This window comes from Mesoplodon densirostris, chromosome 1 (assembly GCF_025265405.1).
Source record: "Mesoplodon densirostris isolate mMesDen1 chromosome 1, mMesDen1 primary haplotype, whole genome shotgun sequence".
NCBI lineage: Eukaryota > Metazoa > Chordata > Mammalia > Artiodactyla > Ziphiidae > Mesoplodon > Mesoplodon densirostris.
In genome coordinates this window covers 226,047,281-226,065,011 of record NC_082661.1, presented here as the reverse complement: position 1 = coordinate 226,065,011, position 17,731 = coordinate 226,047,281, and the positions used below count along the sequence as shown (strand labels likewise).

Below are 17,731 nucleotides of genomic sequence, written 5' to 3'. Positions count from 1 at the left end.
AACAGATTACAAAGCATAAATATGTTAACATTGTGGGTCAGTGCTTGAGTTACTTCTCTACTCTTTGAACAGATTGGTAGGCCATGTGTGTGTTGAGTGTACTATAATACAGAAAATCAATTACTGCACCCTGCAGTATATAACAGGGTGAAGCCATTAAACATTTCATCAGGAAATTGCAGAATACAGCTGTAAAGTTCTTTATTGTTGGAAAGCCATCATTACGATAGTACTTACTAGGTGTTTACCACCAGCTTGTAAAACCCACATGGCAAGTTTCTTAGTAACCTCGTTAACACTGAACATTACTGAAACCATTTGGTGGAGGAGACAGTTTAGAGGGTAGTATTGGGGAATAAAAGCCAAATGTTTTCATGGGGAAGACTGCCTATGTCATCTCTACTGCTGAAATCTGTCCATGATGCTAAAAAGAAAAAAAGGTCTCCTGCCTCTATTTTTTTTTTTGAAGAGATATGTCATTCTTTAGCCTTTAACTCTGTTTAAAATCAAAATAAACATAGTCTGATCACATTTTCTTTAAAGGTGTATTTGGAATTACTTAAAAGGCACAGCAGGGAGATGGTATGGTGTTCAAATGATAATCCCCCGTGAAATACATCTCCAAAGACAGGATCTGGAACTAAAAGAGAGTGAGCTGAGGAGACAGATGGTGTTTACAATGCATACAGAACCTCAGCATTAACTTTAGAATAGGACTCAAGGCCTTGGCTGAAACCCAAACCAAACTATTTTCCATTGATACGTATGAATCATTTTCTCTCTCTGCTGCCTGCACTTTTTCCACCATCCACACCACTTAAGTGTCAGCAGATCTGCCACTGACCTTTTCAAAGCTCTGTGCTGAATCCCTGTCAATTTCTTTCCAGACAGAGCTTTTCGTACATGCCTTCAAGGATCAGCTGGTCAGAAGTGCCCTTTTAGCACTTTACACTGCCAGGCCAGGAGGTGTCCTTAAGAAGCCGCCCTCTCCTAAGAACAGCACAGAGGAGAGCAGTTCCCAGGACCCACCCCCGCCGATGAGAAGGCAGGACTCCATACCGCATCATTCAGACTACGATGAGGAAGAGTGGGTAAGTTTTTTATTTTTTTTTACACAGCCTGCCTCTCCGTGTCTAGTCCTAAAAAGTAGAGCAAGAATGTTTAAAAAAAAATCTCTGCTTTTCATGAAAACAAGTTGGAGAGCAGTCATAATACAGATTGTGGATAAATAGGTTACATTTCTCCTCAGGGGCAAATGATAAAATGAAAGTTTTATTCCTGATCACATTTACTTGACGTGAAAACCTATTTACTATCAAATAGCTTCTATATATAACATATACATTATATATATTTTATATACATATAATACAGTCAAAGAATAAATATCTCCAAGAAATGTCATCAAAGCAAGGATGCCACAGTTGCAAGACTCTATAATATCAATACTTTTCCTTATTTATTACCAAGATAATATAAACCAATCATTAAAATTGTTGTTTAGATGAGTCAATAATCATCCATAATCTACTCCTTAGATGCAACAAGTATTTTCATTGGTGCAATCCAGCGTGTAAGTTCTGGACACACTTGAAAAAGTGTTAACATTTATATGGCAGTGGACACAAAGATCTCTTAAATCCTTCTTGTTCATGGGTTCTATTATTTTTTTTAAAAAGATGTTGCTCCAGGTGACTCTAAAATTGGCAGGAGAATGGCCACATAAAAGCATCTGAAAAAATAACTAGTAAAGACACATAAACCGAAGAAGCCAACATGGTGATAGGAACTGTAGATGGGCAGAATTAGACAGGAGAAAATCAAGGTTTCTCTCTCTGGGTGAGAGGGAACAGTGTGTTTTTCCTGAATCAATGCATATTCATTATCCAAGAACCTTTTGAAGTCTATGCACATCACACACACACACACACACACACACACACACAGAAGGAAACGCTTTACTGTATCATACATTAAACCAAGAAAATGCTGTAGTATGCTAGCTGTATTAGATGTTAAATAGTTAACGATTACTTTTCCTGCCACCCTAAATTTAAAAGTGTTTGGGTAGTAACTTATTTGAAAGGCTCAAGCCTCTCAAAAAAATTGCTGTCTGAAGCGCTGTGAAGTGGTACCTACTCTTTCTTTTGATAAAATTTCTATCACAGGAAAGACAGAGCTGGGCTCCATGAGGTAAATGCTGAATAAGTATTTGTTGTTGCTGATTAAGATTGCATTTCTCCCACTGCATCATTTTCAAAAGAGCAAATCTATTATTTCTTCCTTTTACTGTCACCTTCTTCTTCAATTTATTCATAGCTCCAAGGCATGCATACCTCTTAACCTTTCTGAAGTTCAATTTTTTTCAACTGTAAAGTGAAAATAACAGCACCTGTTCTGTTTAGCTCTTAGTGTGATCCTAAGATAAATGATTTACCTGTGTGATAATGCCCCATGACCTGAAAAAGCCCAGGCCAATGCATTGTATTACTTTAATAATATTGCTGTATGTTTTCTTTTATAAGATATGTAAATTATATAATTTTATTATGAGGATCAACACTACTCCTTGAGATAAATGGGGAAATGGGGTAGATCATAAATTCGGAATGCGAATTTGAAAGAGTTTGGGTAGATATAGAACTTGTATTTCATTTAAATAAACATACAGTAAACTTTTTTTTTTTTGTGTGTGTGGTACGTGGACCTCTCACTGTTGTGGCCTCTCCCGTTGAGGAGCACAGGCTCTGGACATGCAGGCTCAGTGGCCATGGCTCATGGGCCAAGCCGCTCCACGGTATGTGGTATCTTACCAGACCGGGGCACAAACCCATGTCCCCTGCATCGGCAGGTGGACTCTTAATCACTGCACCACCAGGGAAGCCCTACAGTAAACTTTCTGACAAATGATTGCCATTTTTTATTAAGTCGAGGGAGAGTTTTGGAACTGGGTATCTTTTGTTTTCATAATTTTCACCTTATTTTGTTATGCAAATACACTCCCACACCTCACTCCCACACCTTACACTCCCACACCTCACCCTCCTCCTGTGGCTCCAATCGCCTCTCCTTCCCTCCCTCCTTTTAGATAACTTTTGAGAACTTCTATATCCTCAGGTGCTCCGAAAGGGAAGATAAGTCAGATCATTAGGTCCTAGAGCTCAGAGTCTAGTGGTAAATAAAAATATGTTAATAAATAGTTAAAATGTTGTGATAGGGATGGAGAGAGACAGGTGGGAAAAGGTTGGCTCTGCTAACGTGATTTCAGATCAGCATTTTAAATACAGAACCTTTTTATGATGGGAAAAGAGGGAGAGAGTAGGAAACATGGCGAGTTGAGGTCTGTGGTGAAGCATTTGGTGCGGTGGGTGTTACTGAGACCTTGTTCTACTTGGGTCACTGTGCCGCGTGCTGGGGAAACATAGGTGACCCCACGGCTGCGAGGGCTCCATGACCTATTTAGGGCTCTAGAGACACCAATGGCAATGCCAGTGCAATTTAGGATTATACACAGGATGAAGTGGGAGTCTGGTGGTCAGGATGGGATCTGCAGAAGTAATTCCTGAGATTTAAATGTGAATAGAAGTTAACAATATGAGGAAGAAGATGAGGTGACCCTTTAGACAGGAACACTTTAGCTGACATAGGTTGTGTGTGTGTGTGTGTGTGTGTGTGTGTGTGTGTTAGTTGCTTACTTGTTTTAAAGGTCATGAAATTGACTGTGTTTATTACTCCAAAAGCCACCTAAGAGGCTAAGGAACTGAGAGGCTATTACTGATAGAACAAGGTCCTTGCAAAGAAGAGAAGATGATCAATTCAAGCAGGCAGGTGGAGGATGAGTCCTGGGCAGAAGTGTGCTCCTCAGCTGAGACCGCAGGGAAGGTGTAAAAATGGATTTTACTCTTGTGAGGGTGCGTGGGCCTGGATGGCTTCTTTGTTCTTGGCTTGAAATATTTTTCTCGAGGTTTACTGAGCTATAACTGACATATAACACTGCATTAGTGTCAGGTGTACAACAAAATGATTTTATACATATATATAATCACCACAATATATTTAGACATCCATCACCTCATAGGATTACAATTTTCTTTTCTTAGGATGAAAACTTTGAGACCCATTCTCTTGGCAACTTTCAAATATACAGTACAGTGTTGTTGACTATAGTCACCATGTTGTACATTACATCCCTAGGACTTATTTATCTCATAACTGGAAGTTTGTACATTTTGACCACCTTCACCCATTTTGTCTCCCCCTCTTTACCTCTGGCAACAACTGATCTACTCTGTTTCTATGAGTTTGTATTTTTTAAATTCTGTGTGTAAGTGAGATCATGGTATCTGTCTTTCTTTGTCTGACTTATTTCACTTAGCATAATGCCCTCAAGACCCATCCATGTTGGTGCAAACAGCAGAATTTCCTTCTTTTTTATGGCTGAATAATATATATATATATACACACACACATATATATGTATATATATATATATATATATATATATATATACATATATATATATACATCACATTTTCTTTATTCATGCATTTGTCGATGCACACTTAGGTTGTTTCCATATCTTAAGTATTATAAATAATGCTGCAATGAACATGGTGGTGCAGATATCTCTTTGAGACAGTGATTTTGTTTCTTTCCAATATATACCCAGAAGTGGGATTGCTGGATTATAAGGTGGTTCTATTTTTAATTTTTGGAGGAACCCTCATACTGTTTTCCATAATGGCTGCACCAATTTACATTCCTGCACATGGGTTCCCTTTTCTCCACATCCTCGCCAGCACTTGTTATCTACTATGTGTTTGATGACACCTGTTCTAACAGGTGTGGGGTGTCTCTCATTGTGGTTTTGATTTGCATTTCCCTGATGATTAATGATGTCGAGCACCTTTTTGTGTCTTCTTTGGAAAAATGTCTGTTCAGTTCCTCTGCCTCTTTTTTAATTATGTGTTTTGTTTTGTTTTTGGCTATTGAGTTATATGAGTTCTTTTTGTATTTTAGATATTAACATTTGAAAAAAATAGGAAATTCCAGTGCTTGTGAGGGCCAGCCAATATTCCAGTAGGAGTCTGCATGGATGCTGGCTCACCTTCAGTCATTCACTTGGGAATACCTTGGTAGGAAAAAGTCTGCCTGATTTTTTTTCCAGTTGATGCAGGAGTGCCTTCTAGTTTCCCAGGGTTTTTTGGTTAGGGTAGGGTAATAATGATCTGCATCTTCCTCTTTACCTCCTTTCATACAATTTCTGAATTTCTTCCAGAACTTACTATTTCTAGAAAGCATATAAATGCTCTGATAAATTTATCACAATTACAAGGAAAATCTTTCCCACTCAGAAAAGTTACTTCTAACTCTCTTCTCCTAATATAATTTTACTCTATTTGCAAACAATAACCAAGTTTGATTGTTATATAACATTTTTATTGACGTTCCTTAGCAACCACTTTCTATTACAAATATACCTTTGTTGAGAGATGGAAATCCCTTATTTTAAAAAATTCACCAAAGTCATAACCATTTAACATTATTTTCAAATCTTTATCTAACTTTGAAAAGTTGAGTAAATCCAAAGGCTAATTAGAAATGCCTTTAGAGACTGTGCTATTAAATGAATTGGAAACATAATTTTGTGTACCACTTTTCTTAGTTAATTAAGTGTTAGAAAAGTTTCAGCACTGATTACAAGTCTAGTCAACTTCCTGAAATAATTCAATGTTTTAAACAATTAATTTAATTGGGTTTCTGTGACATACAAAAATATTCTCTGGTCACGTAGGTTGATTTAGGTTTGCACATAAGATTAAAGTAGTTCCATTTTACAAAATCTGTTTTATTTAATTTCTGGTAGGGACTGTAGGTTTAACAACTACCTAACTTGAACAACTGCATTTAGCTTCTAATAATAAATATTTGGAAAGTAAGTTCATGTTAGTAAATTACTCTTGAGTTCTACTGAGCTGATGCCTATAAAACACCTTTCTTTTGGCGGTCAGGAGAATCTCTGCTAACTATCAGTGTGAGAAGGTTCTTTCTCTGTTCAGCTTGTTTGTTGGCAAAATTGATGACATATGAATCTGGATAATAATTATCTAGTCAATAAGGAAGAGATTGAAACTAAAATGATCACTGACCAAAAAAAAGTCTGTTATTTGCTGAATTTTACTTATTAAATAATTGAGAGCTTTAAAGGTTTATTTTCGTGAAAAGTTAGTAAACAATTAAACCCCAGAGGAATATTGGGATTTTATGACAAATCTGTGCAAAGAAATAGACTAATATCGCATTCTTCATCTTTTAGCTGGTAAAGATGACATATTGCTTTTCTGTCACTACATCTCTACAACAGATGCTTCCAACAGCTGGGATTCCAAGATTAGTTTGTCCAAAATGTGAAGGCATGTCAACCAACCAAGTATTAAACTGACCCAGTTTTTGTGGCTTCCAGTAATTATGCTGTTCTCTAGAACACTGTGATTTAACTTCAACATTACTACACTGACGGGTTTGGGGCTAAATCTGCCTACCCTCATTCAGTAATTGTTAAAGAAAAAAGATACACTTCTGATCTTCTATATTCTAATCCATTCCAGCAAGGTGCAGGACTAAGAAAACTGTTGTTATTATTTAGCCATATCCCAAACCCATTTTTTAGTTGAACTACATTTGTATATCAGGCAATGATTCAGCATCCAGATTAGCCACTTAATTTTCCTTCTTCATGTTGTAAATGTAAATCAGATTTAAAATTAGTTTCCATTCTTAAGCTAAGGGAACATTTGCTATGTACTATTATGGCAAAATGTGTTTATGTCACATAAGCACAATAGATGGTTCGCATTAATTCATATATGTTTTCAGTAATTTCATAGTTTATAGAAACAATAGCACAAATTCAGTAATACTTATGTCACACATCCTTTGAATAAAGTCTCTGTACAGCCTGAAAAACATTGTGGTTTCCCTGTAACTCAGTATTCCCAAAGATTGAATTTTGGAATAAGACTTACATCTTTCTGGTATGTTCTTTACCAAATTCCCACAGTTCATTTTCTACTACACCTTTCTCTAATGATGTGTAGAACAAATATGAATGTTTCAGTTTGACAGGAGTATTGATAGAGCTATTTATATTGTCAACATTGGTAGCAGTGAGTATACATGGCTGCAAAATATTACTAACTGTTAAGGACAAAACTTATCTAGCCAGTTTCCTCCTCCACAAACAATCAGCAGTGATCTGTATTCTCAACTTCTCTTGCCAGATTCTGTCTCCATCTTAGACCTTACCTCTAGGGAAAATAGTTAAGGTCCTGCATAATGCAGAGGTATCTATATAAATTTATATTCCAAAGCAATTCTGTTCATTTCTCTGACTGGCTAGAATTATGCTATGTGAAACCATTGACCTGATCTTAATAAGAAGGAAATAAATCATTCTCATTTTTTAAAAGTAATGAATTCTTATAGACAACTGGATACTAATCTGTGATTTACCTTTTCTAAAGCAATACCTTATGACTTAGTTACGTGAAGCAGTAAAATGTCCACTAAAATATGGCCATTTGTTTCCAAAGTTTCTGTGATTGATACACAGATAGAGATGTATGTATATATACATATGTATGCATTCAACTCCAAAACATTTTGTATAATAAAGCATTATTCTTGCACCCCATGATCACACAGCTTCGTGAACGCTGAATTATAATCAGTTGTTTATATATGTTTTTTCCATGTGCTCATCAACTTTACAAACTCCCAAAGGGCAAAGACAGTGTGGTGCTCACTTTTGTGTTTATGTCCAGAGCACTTGCCCATAAAAGGTACCCAATGCTCATCTGTAGAATAAATTAATGACTTTGAAATTTCCCCTCAAGTTATTATTCTTGTCTACCTTCTTATTTGGCTGGAAACGGAACAATTAAATTTAATATAACTCTGCGCCATGTCAGGTACCTTTTCCTCCATTAGAATTCATGAATTTTTTGGAGGATTTTCTTTCTCTCTTCCAATCAAAAGTACTCAGTTAAACCCCTCTCTCCTTAGTGGATATTTCCCAGAGTCATAATCAACTCTGAGGTGACTGTTCCAAGTCATCTTCACAATTATCTTCAAACATAGAAAGTGGTGAAAATTCAGGATGGACACAGAACATCATCAGACATGACCAAGGTTAAGCACATGAGGAGTTAAGGCCTCCAGCAGCTTCCAGAAACCCAGTGGTGGTGATTTTCATTTTATTTGATTATTCATGTGCCGATTACAAAGGGCCTGGTTACACAGAAATAATTTCAGATGTTTACCGGCAAATATGAATTGGAAGCAACTATTTTCCCCTTGTCCCAGCTCTTTCTTTTTTCTTCCTACGTCACGCCTAATAGGGTTGCCTGGTTTTGTTAATCTTGCTATGACGAGGGGACATTGAAAGCATCCATTCTCCCCATCAGAAAGGCCAGGGAGAATTAGGCCAGTTGTTCTCTGTATGGCAATGGTAAGTGTTCTGGCATTTGTTTTCCTGATGGATGGGAAACCCTCCTGACCTCCTCCAGTCCATTTCACCCAGGAGAAATGTGCTCCGAATACTTATCTGATATTAAAGGCCACAGAAGGTGATTAGGCAGAGTTCACGACTGTCTGTCAAAATGTACAAATGTTCTATTCCAATAAAGATGTTAAAAAAAATTTTTTTAATAGATAAAGAGAAGAAACGCCAAAGGAAACCTTTATGGGCATGCGTATTCATGAAATCCTACCAATTTCTAGATTTTCCCACATGCAATTAATACATTCACCTTCAGCCCCCTGTTTTATGGCACCTAATACAGTGTTTTATACATACCAGTTCAATATATTTTTCAGAATTAAAATAAGTGAACGGATGTATTTGCTGAATCAGCAATTCATCTTCCAACTCAAATTAGTGTTTTTAACAGAGATATTTTCTTATTCATGAAATGGTGATTTTCCTGTGGTTTTATAATGGATCACATCATCTCCCTTGGATACTTTGCTGATTGTTACAATGCCTGGTTCAGTGTCAGATAGTTTGATATACCTGTATATAATGATTATGCAAACTTGCATACACACACTTTAGAAATTTATGATTACATTTAAATCAAGTGCCCTTAAACTTTAATACATTCTGATGTGAATAGTGAGATATTTCTAAGTAGAAATTTTTGAATACACCAAATTTAATGAATAGTTAAAAGAAATATCGAGGTCTATACAGGCAGACTATTGTCTTGCTATATCAGGGTACATTCAGTGAAAAAAAAAATCAATCCTGGAAATTGGTTGCATGCAGCACGCTCATTAACGTCATATAATTCAACCAGTTGTACGACTATTTGATGGTGTGTGGCTGACACACAATTACCAATTTAAAATTAAAAGCTTTAGTCAATCAGTGATTTATTTTTATTTATTATTAAACAAAAGCTTTATTTCATATTTTCACTGAATTGAAAGCTTTAGCTTGATGTGACACATATTAGGGTGAACTCAACCATTCAGAATATGAGCTTAATTCTAACTTCAATTTGAAGATACATGTGCTAATACTTCTTATAGTTGTATCTTAATTTATTTTTACTCCTAAGTAGCAGGCTATTAAGTCAACCAACAAATGTTAATTAAGCATCAATAATGTGAAGCAGTGCTATAGGTACTTGGGGGAAAACAAATTAAGCATAAAAAATGGATCCTGACCTCAACAGCCGTATCATCTAATTCAAGTGAATGGCCAGCACTCATAAAACAAGCGGAGATGCTATTGAAAGGTATTCCCAGAGCAGAGATGGTTATGTGATACACATTAACAATGTCAAAAGGATTAAGAGAGAAGTTATGTGAAGGTTGAAGAAGATAAAAAAACCATTTCTTCCTTCCTTTATTTTTCTTCCTTCCTTCCTTCCTTCATTCCTTTATTCATTCTTTTATTTACTATCACCTGGTAAGTACTATGACCTGAGGATAAAAGGATTAATAAATAATAGGCATTTCCCTCATAGAGCCCACTGTCTATTAGAAAGAAAATAAAAGTTAAGCAAAGAGAGAGTAGCATGAATAGTTCTTGGAAATGGTGAGACTTGAAAGGGTGAGAATTTGGATTGATGGAAGGTAAGGGAGAAGGCACTTGAACCCTAAAAAGCAGTATATATGTCAAGTTAGAAATATTAGTTCCTCCAAGGTTTTCTTCATAACTTTGATGTTTAGCACTCAGCAGGCAGGTAGCAGATGCCCAGAAAATATATGTTGAGCTAATCAGCAGCATATTTCTAGGACAGCAAGGAGACTGACCTGGATGAAGCTTTCATTTTGAAGACTAAAGAGAAATATGTAGAATTATCTAGGTCGACCCAACGACAGAGGTGCCTCTAGGCTGAGAGAAGAGTGAATACTTGCTGCAGTCCTAAGCCTGCTTTTGATCAGAGGAGAGATGGCATGAGCCTGATGATCAGTGAAGACAAAGTGTAGACCTGATCATGTGAGAGCTAATCGTATAGGTCTGGGCAAGATCCAAACCAGGGACTGTGGAGAGGTCACGGCTGGAGAAACAGTGGCTGACCATCTGAGTCCACTCGTGTAACTAGGCGCTGAATTTCAGGGTGAGGCCAGCAGTGTGTTCATTGGGAAGCCAAGGTCAGGGATTTTTACATGAGTAGGTGGGTGAAATGAAGCAGCGGGATCAATAAGAAGCAAAGGTTGGGGAATCTCACTGAATTCTGATGGATGCCACATATCTGGCTATTTTTAGTGGACATGATGTATGTGTATGTTTATATGTGTGTGTGCAGGTATGTGTGTATTATGCAGCTTGGGCCATACGTGTGCCAATTTGTACCATAAAGTATTTTATGTACAACTCCTTTCACCTAAAAGTCTGGGTAAGGCTAGGATTCAGAGAGCAGAGCTATCAAGCTATGGAAACAGCAAAGGTTTGCAGTGTGGAGGAACCAGGCCAGTATAGCGCAGATTGCCCTCAATCAACTCAAAGACAGACTGAACCTTCTTTTTAAAGATGAGATTGGCCTTGTTAATTTCCTAACTGGTTCTAATCAAAGTGTTCAGAAATTGGTAATGACAAGTGACAAATTGTGCATGGAGATAAAGATACAACAGGGCCCTCCTATCAGCTCTGGTTGAGCCTTTACATTCTTGCTGATCAAAAGTTGTCCCTAGAAATGTTGATCAGCTAAGCATTGCTGAACTTTTTTTTTTTTTTAAAGTTAACTGCTGATCCAAAGCAGTCCGGATGTCTCTTGATGCCACCAAGGTCATAAATGTGTGACATGCTGAGTAAGCACCATATTCCCTGCCCTCATGGCTCACTCTGGCAGGTGTAATGGCCCCCTGGCTACTCCTGGCTACATCCATTAAATGTGTGCATCTACTGCCACTGGGTTTGACCTGCATGTTAGCTTAGGTCCTAACCCAGAAATAAATAAGAACCAAGATCAGCACCTGACTCAGAATGGAATAAATATTGCTGCTCATTCCCCCACTGACTTTTGCCCTCATTGCTGAGCCAAAGTTGACAGCGACTTCACCTTCAAGAATTTGGGTTGTATTAAGATCAAGGACAACATTAAGCTCCATTTAATAAAGGTTAAACTTTAACCCACCAATTTTCCATTACTTCCTTCAATAGCAGGCTAATGACTGCTATTTGGGGGGTGGGGGGAGCAGGGGGACAGCCCAGCAATCTTCTTTTCTGATAGGTTGTTGTTGTGTTGTTTTATTTGGTTGTTGTTTTGTTTTTGTTTCTAAACCTTTCATGTGGCTGAGGGGTTAAACAGAATCTGGAGACTGATCATTCTTCCCTGGCCTGAAAAGGGGAGGGGTTGGATGCACCATGTAGTGCAGCCACATTCTTATGCTTTGATTGTTTTCTCCCCCCTAAGCAGCCTTTCCTCTCATGATTTTAGTAGGGAAGAAAGTTGAGTAGGTTCCAACCATACCAGCTATCTAAACAAAAAGAATCTCCTAAATGCACTGACCTCATGAATAAAAAATCATCAGAATGAGAATGGAATTTTGCTGGTTATTTTCCTCTGTGCATATGTTTTCACAGAGACACTATAGAAAGTGGCTTGTTTAGGATAGAAGTCAGATATTCAAGGTACATCTTCAAGAATCTTTGCCTACCCATTTTTAGCATCCTAACTCCAAAGTAATTATCTTGCTTGGAATTAATAATAATTCATAATTATCTCCTACAAAGTGAAGTATCACCTTTCCTCCCTGTAATGCACTCCCTGTTTTATATCCCAGGCTGATGAATGGATCTGGGGCCTTGATGCTAACACTGTCCTCTATTAGTACTGGCCACTTATGTCCTTTGACCCAAGCTGATTGATCCATTAGCCAAGTGATTGCTCCATCCGTGATTACATGATACTGTTGTTTTCAGACTTAAGGGTACATGGGACCAGCCTGTCCTTTTTCTAGAGTAATCTCTTAGTTCAGAATTTGCCATTGGGCTCATTTTCAAATCTCAGATAACCAAAACCTAATCTTACTCCTGTGAGGTGACACACACCTATACCTGGCCCTTCCTGGGCTCCCTCTCCCCAGGCTTCCTCTGTCTGGCTTGTCCCCAAAGTTCTAGTAATTTCATGAAGAGCAATTTCTACTGGGTACCAGAATGCTGTGGGAAACTATAGGGGAAGAATCTAGTCTTTGGAATCAAAATGGAATTTCTAATCTACCATTTTAATATTGAATGTTATTCAACATCTCTTACCTGAAATTTCCTCATCTCTAAAAACTAAGTTAATAATATTGACCTTATGTGATGGTTTTTGAGAGTTAAGTTAGCTAATGTTCATATACCAGTTGAATATAAATAGCAACCCTCAATCTGCCTTTGGGTTGGAGTCCTCTCTCTCCTCCTCCATCCTTTGCTCCCTCTTTGTCTCTCTCTCTGCCTTTCTTCTAGGCCTTCTGCAGTGTAGTGAGGACACAGCTCTCAAAAAAGTCATAGTCTAATGTGAGAGACAGAAAAGTAAATCAGTGACTTGACTTTGTTGATGCCATAAAAGAGAAGGAAGCAGTGTCTGGCAAAGCTCAGTGTTCTCTCACCACTAGCTGGGCAGGATCTGATCTCCAAAAGATAAAGAACAGAATGAGTCTGCTTGGGGTCTGCTGCTGTGTGTGCCTCCAATAGAGTATTTGATTATGCATGAATCATGTATTGGTGTTGCACGAGAATCTGCTCTATTTCTCACCCCCAACAAACATACTCCCAGCTCATGTGTCCTCCAAGCATTTTCATGACTTAAATGTTTTGCTACCATTTACCACATAACCCTTTACTATATGATTGTTGGTTTTGGTCAGTGAACATGCTTGACTTTGTTCCTCATGCCAATAAAGATCCATCTACTGACTGCAAAGGTTACTTTTTCTCCCAGTGGAATCCTGTAACCCGAGGTATCTACGAAGGAAGAAGAACAATGTATAGGAGTAGAATGTAAAATCATCTTCTTATATATCCTTATGTTCACACTCTTCAAAGATGTGATTAAGGGGCTTCCCTGGTGGCACAGTGGTTGAGAGTCTGCCTACCGATTCAGGGGACACGGGTTCATGTGCCGGTCTGGGAGGATCCCATGTGCCGCGGAGCGGCTGGGCCCGTGAGCCATGGCCGCTGAGCCTGCGTGTCCGGAGCCTGTGCTCCACAGCGGGAGAGGCCACAGCTGTGAGAGGCCCGTGTACTGCAAAAAAAAAAAAAAAAAAAAAAAAAAAAAGGATGTGATTAAGAGCAGTTGATCCATCCCTTATATGCTATTACACAAGAAATACAGCATGCAATACTACTCATCTTTGATTAAAATAAGTTCCTTTCAATGTGGGCAACAGGAAGAGAATTGAAAACCTATCTCCTATACAAAGCTAATCTGGAATATTAAGATAAAACTTCTCCCCTTTTTCCCCTCAGTAGTAGAGTTTATTCCCAGTATTAGCTAGAGAGTTGCTTCATTTTTCAATTTAGGAGCCTGAAACATGCAGGTGATGGTGGTGATTAAGGCATATTCAGAATGGGAGCCAGTTAGTTTGGTTATATGGTCTGGAATATAAGCTCCTTACCAAATTCCAATGAATGATGTCCCGTCCTCAGTTTGCTTGCCATTCTCCAGCATTTCCTCCTGGAAGTAATGAGCTTTATAGGTGTCAGAGGTTTCTACCTCATTTTCTCAGACAATAGGCAGAGAATGATGTAATTTATGGATATGATTGCTTTAATTAATAGCAGGGGAAAAGTGCTTTTAATTCTTTGGTGGAAAGGAGATCTTCCTTTAGGGAAAAATTGTTATGATTACTTGTGATAAATAGCATACTTTATACTCAAGATTACAGGGTTATAAAAAGCAAGCTTGATTCATTTAGGAAAGCCAGCAAGGGTAGGACGTGATTTTGCCAAACTGCAATAATTTTACCAAGCACTTTCATAGATACCATGTCATTTGGCTCTCACTGTAGCATGGTGAGGTAAGCAGGGCAAGAATCATCATTCTAAACTGTAGGTGAACCCACTGTAGGTCCCCAGAAATGAGGTGGCTTTCCCAAGGTATCATAGGTAGCATGTCACATAGGTGGACCTCAAACTTACCTTTTCTAACTTTGGATGTGCTGTTTTTCTACTAAACCCTCTTTCCCCCTCAGCTTTAGTATGCATATCTGTACACGCCCATATTTGGTTTAATGTGGTTGAATTATTCAACTTAACTCAGTCTTTACAAGACAACCATCACATAATCTAAATTCAAATGTAGTTCTTTCTTCCTAGATTACTCCTACCCAAAAGTAGTTTATATGTTTATAAACTAACAAAATTAATTTGGCTAAAAAATACATTTCAGTAAAAAAAATAAATAAACCTCTAAGAAAGTAGTATAATTGCATATTATCTTTGCACTAAGAGCTATTCTAAATGCCTGAAATAGCTCTGTTACAGAGAAAACACCTACTGAAACATTCCTTTATGGCAAGATGCAGGAAAAGCACTAAGACTCCATTTGGTTCATATGCGGTGATGCATTAGAGAGGGTTCTCCAGAAAAACAGAACCAATAGAAAATTATTTATATATATGTTCATAAGTATATATTTATATATATATATATATATATACATTTATATGAAGAGTTTTATTAAGATTTATTATAAGGAATTAACTCACACAATTTTGGAGACTGAGAAGTCCCACGATCTGCCATCTGCAAGCTAGAGACCCAGGAAAGCTGAAGGTGTAGTTCAGTCTGAATCTGAGGTCCTGAGAACCAGGGGAGCCAATGGTGAAGATTCCAGTCCGGGCTTAAAAGCCTGAGAATCAAGAGCACCGAGGGCAGAAGATGGATGTCCCAGATCAAACAATTAAGCAGAAAGGGTTAAATTTCTCTTTCCTCTACCTTTTTGTTCTATTCTGGCTGTCAGTGGATTAGATGATGCCCACCCTCATTTGGGGGAAGGGGGCAAAACGCTTTACTGAGTCCACCAATTCAAATACTAATTTTATCTGGAAATGCTCTCACAGACACAGCAGTAAGTAAATAACGTTTGGCCAAATATCTGGGTATCCTGTGACCCAGTCAGGTGGATTCATAAAATTAACATCACAGATAGGGTGTCAGTGCCTCCATCTGAATGATGTGGAAAGAGAAGCAAGAAGAGAAGCCAGGAATGATTGGCTGCCACGATGATAAGTATATTAAAATTTTTATTCTTAAACATAGAAATTTTTATGACAAAAAATTCAGTGTGTTATGTGTTGCCCTTGACAGAAATGGTTGCTAATCAGAACTTAGGAAGATTAGTGACCAGTGACCGAGAGGCTCCCTAGTGGTAGGGGCTGCTTCTTAGGCTTACATCAGCCAAAGTGACTTATTATGTAGATGAAGCATATAATATTGAGTAGAAATTCTCATACTTAGTGTGGTCAGAAGCACCTGAAGAGCTTCTCGAAATTTCAATTTAGAGTTCCCAGTGGTTCTTTTTTTTTAATTTAATTTTTATTTTATATTGGAGTCTAGTTGATTTACAATGTTGTGTTAGCTTCAGGTGTACAGCAAAGTGATTCAGTTATACATATACATATATCTGTTCTTTTTCAGATTCTTTTCCCATATAGATTATTAGAGAATATTGAATAGAGTTCCCTGTGCTATACAGTAGGTCCTTGTTGATTATCTATTTTATATATAGTAGTGTGTATATGTTAATCCCAAACTGTTCTGACTGACTTGTGGCACCCAGGGATCTGCATTTTAATTCTCTAAGTCATTCTGTTAGAAGTGATCTGAAGATCACAGTTTAAGAACTTCTAATACCTAGAACAGTCAAATCCTTAGAGACAGAAAGTAGAATGGTGGTTGCCAGGGATGGGGAGAAGGAAGAATGGGAAGTTTATGTTTACACGGTACAAAATTTCCGTTTGGGAAGATGAAAAATTCCTGGAGATGGATGGTGGTGATGGCTGCACAACAGTGTGAATGTACTTAATGCCGCTGAACTGTACCCTTAAAAATGGTTAAAATGGGGCTTCCCTGGTGGCGCAGTGGTTGAGGGTCCACCTGCCGATGCAGGGGACGCGGGTTCGTGTCCCGGTCCAGGAGGATCCCACATGCCGCGGAGCAGCTGGGCCCGTGAGCCATGGCCGCTGAGCCTGCGCGTCCGGAGCCTGTGCTCCGCAATGGGAGAGGTCACAACAGTGAGAGGCCCGCGTACAGCAAAAAAAAAAAAAAAAAAAAAAAGGTTAAAACGGTCAACTTTGCCATTATGTATATATTATCACAATAAAAAGAAAAATAAGAAGTTTGAGTGCAAGTGGCGGTCATTCTTAAAAAATATTAGTGTATCTCTGCTTTCTTACTAAGTATTGATAAAGAAAATAGACATCTCCAGAGTAAAATGTCATAATTGGTGCTCAGTTATGGATTCATGCCATATGGTAGTTCATCATTGCTTTATGACAGAGGAAAAATAATGGACTAAATAAAAAGATTCACAACACTTAAATTATTCTTTATTAGGAGAAAGTAGATTTCTTGTCTATCCATAATTTGGCCAAATTAATGGGAGTATTAGAGCTGCTCAGTCTGCATCCTTTTGATTTGTTCCTCTACCTGCTGCTCTCAGGTGGATTCATCTGATTTTGCCTGATCTCGGTTTTGCAATAAAAATGTGTAGTGATACTCATGCTCTTTTCAGGATAGGGTGTGGGCCCACGTGGGCAAGAGCCTGAACTGCATTATTGCTATGGTGGATAAACTGATTGAAAGAGACGGCAGCGGTGAAGGAGATGATGGCAGCGACAAAGATGGAGAAAAGGGCCATTCTCTAGGGGACTCCGTCATAACTCATCCACACGGTAAGGAATCATTTTTTTCCAGTCATTGATGAGTAACCAAAATGAGGAAGCCAAGATACAATGAGACCGAAAAAGAGGAGTCAACAGTGCCTTAGATGAAAGTGCTGATAGAGTGCTTTTCCACTGCTCTGGCTGGGGTGATGGAAGGCTATTTATCAAATTGCATCTCAGTTGTGTCTTCAGAACTGCTTGCAATGCTCATTTTTGTTTTGTTTTTGCTTCATAAAAGCCCTCTTGAAAGGAGAACAATGTTTTCTTTTAAAGAGTCTGACATAGTTTAATCTACTTTTACACATTCCTCCAAAATTGTATTAGGAAGAAAAACAAGCATCTGAAA

General features: G+C 38.0%; 1 protein-coding gene across 8 annotated transcripts in view; it reads left to right on the top strand.

The window, feature by feature from the left end:
* The window catches only part of INPP4B (inositol polyphosphate-4-phosphatase type II B), a 353,637-nt gene that overhangs the window by 231,898 nt on the left and 104,008 nt on the right, over positions 1-17,731 (top strand). For 6 of the 8 annotated variants that reach the window (XM_060095092.1, XM_060095079.1, XM_060095076.1 and 3 more), the window contains exons 14-15: positions 888-1,091; positions 17,235-17,394. In XM_060095092.1, the coding sequence (XP_059951075.1) occupies positions 888-1,091; positions 17,235-17,394 (364 nt within the window). The remainder of the gene's footprint in view (positions 1-887; positions 1,092-17,234; positions 17,395-17,731) is intronic. The other 2 variants (XM_060095101.1, XM_060095084.1) reach the window with 1 other exon arrangement.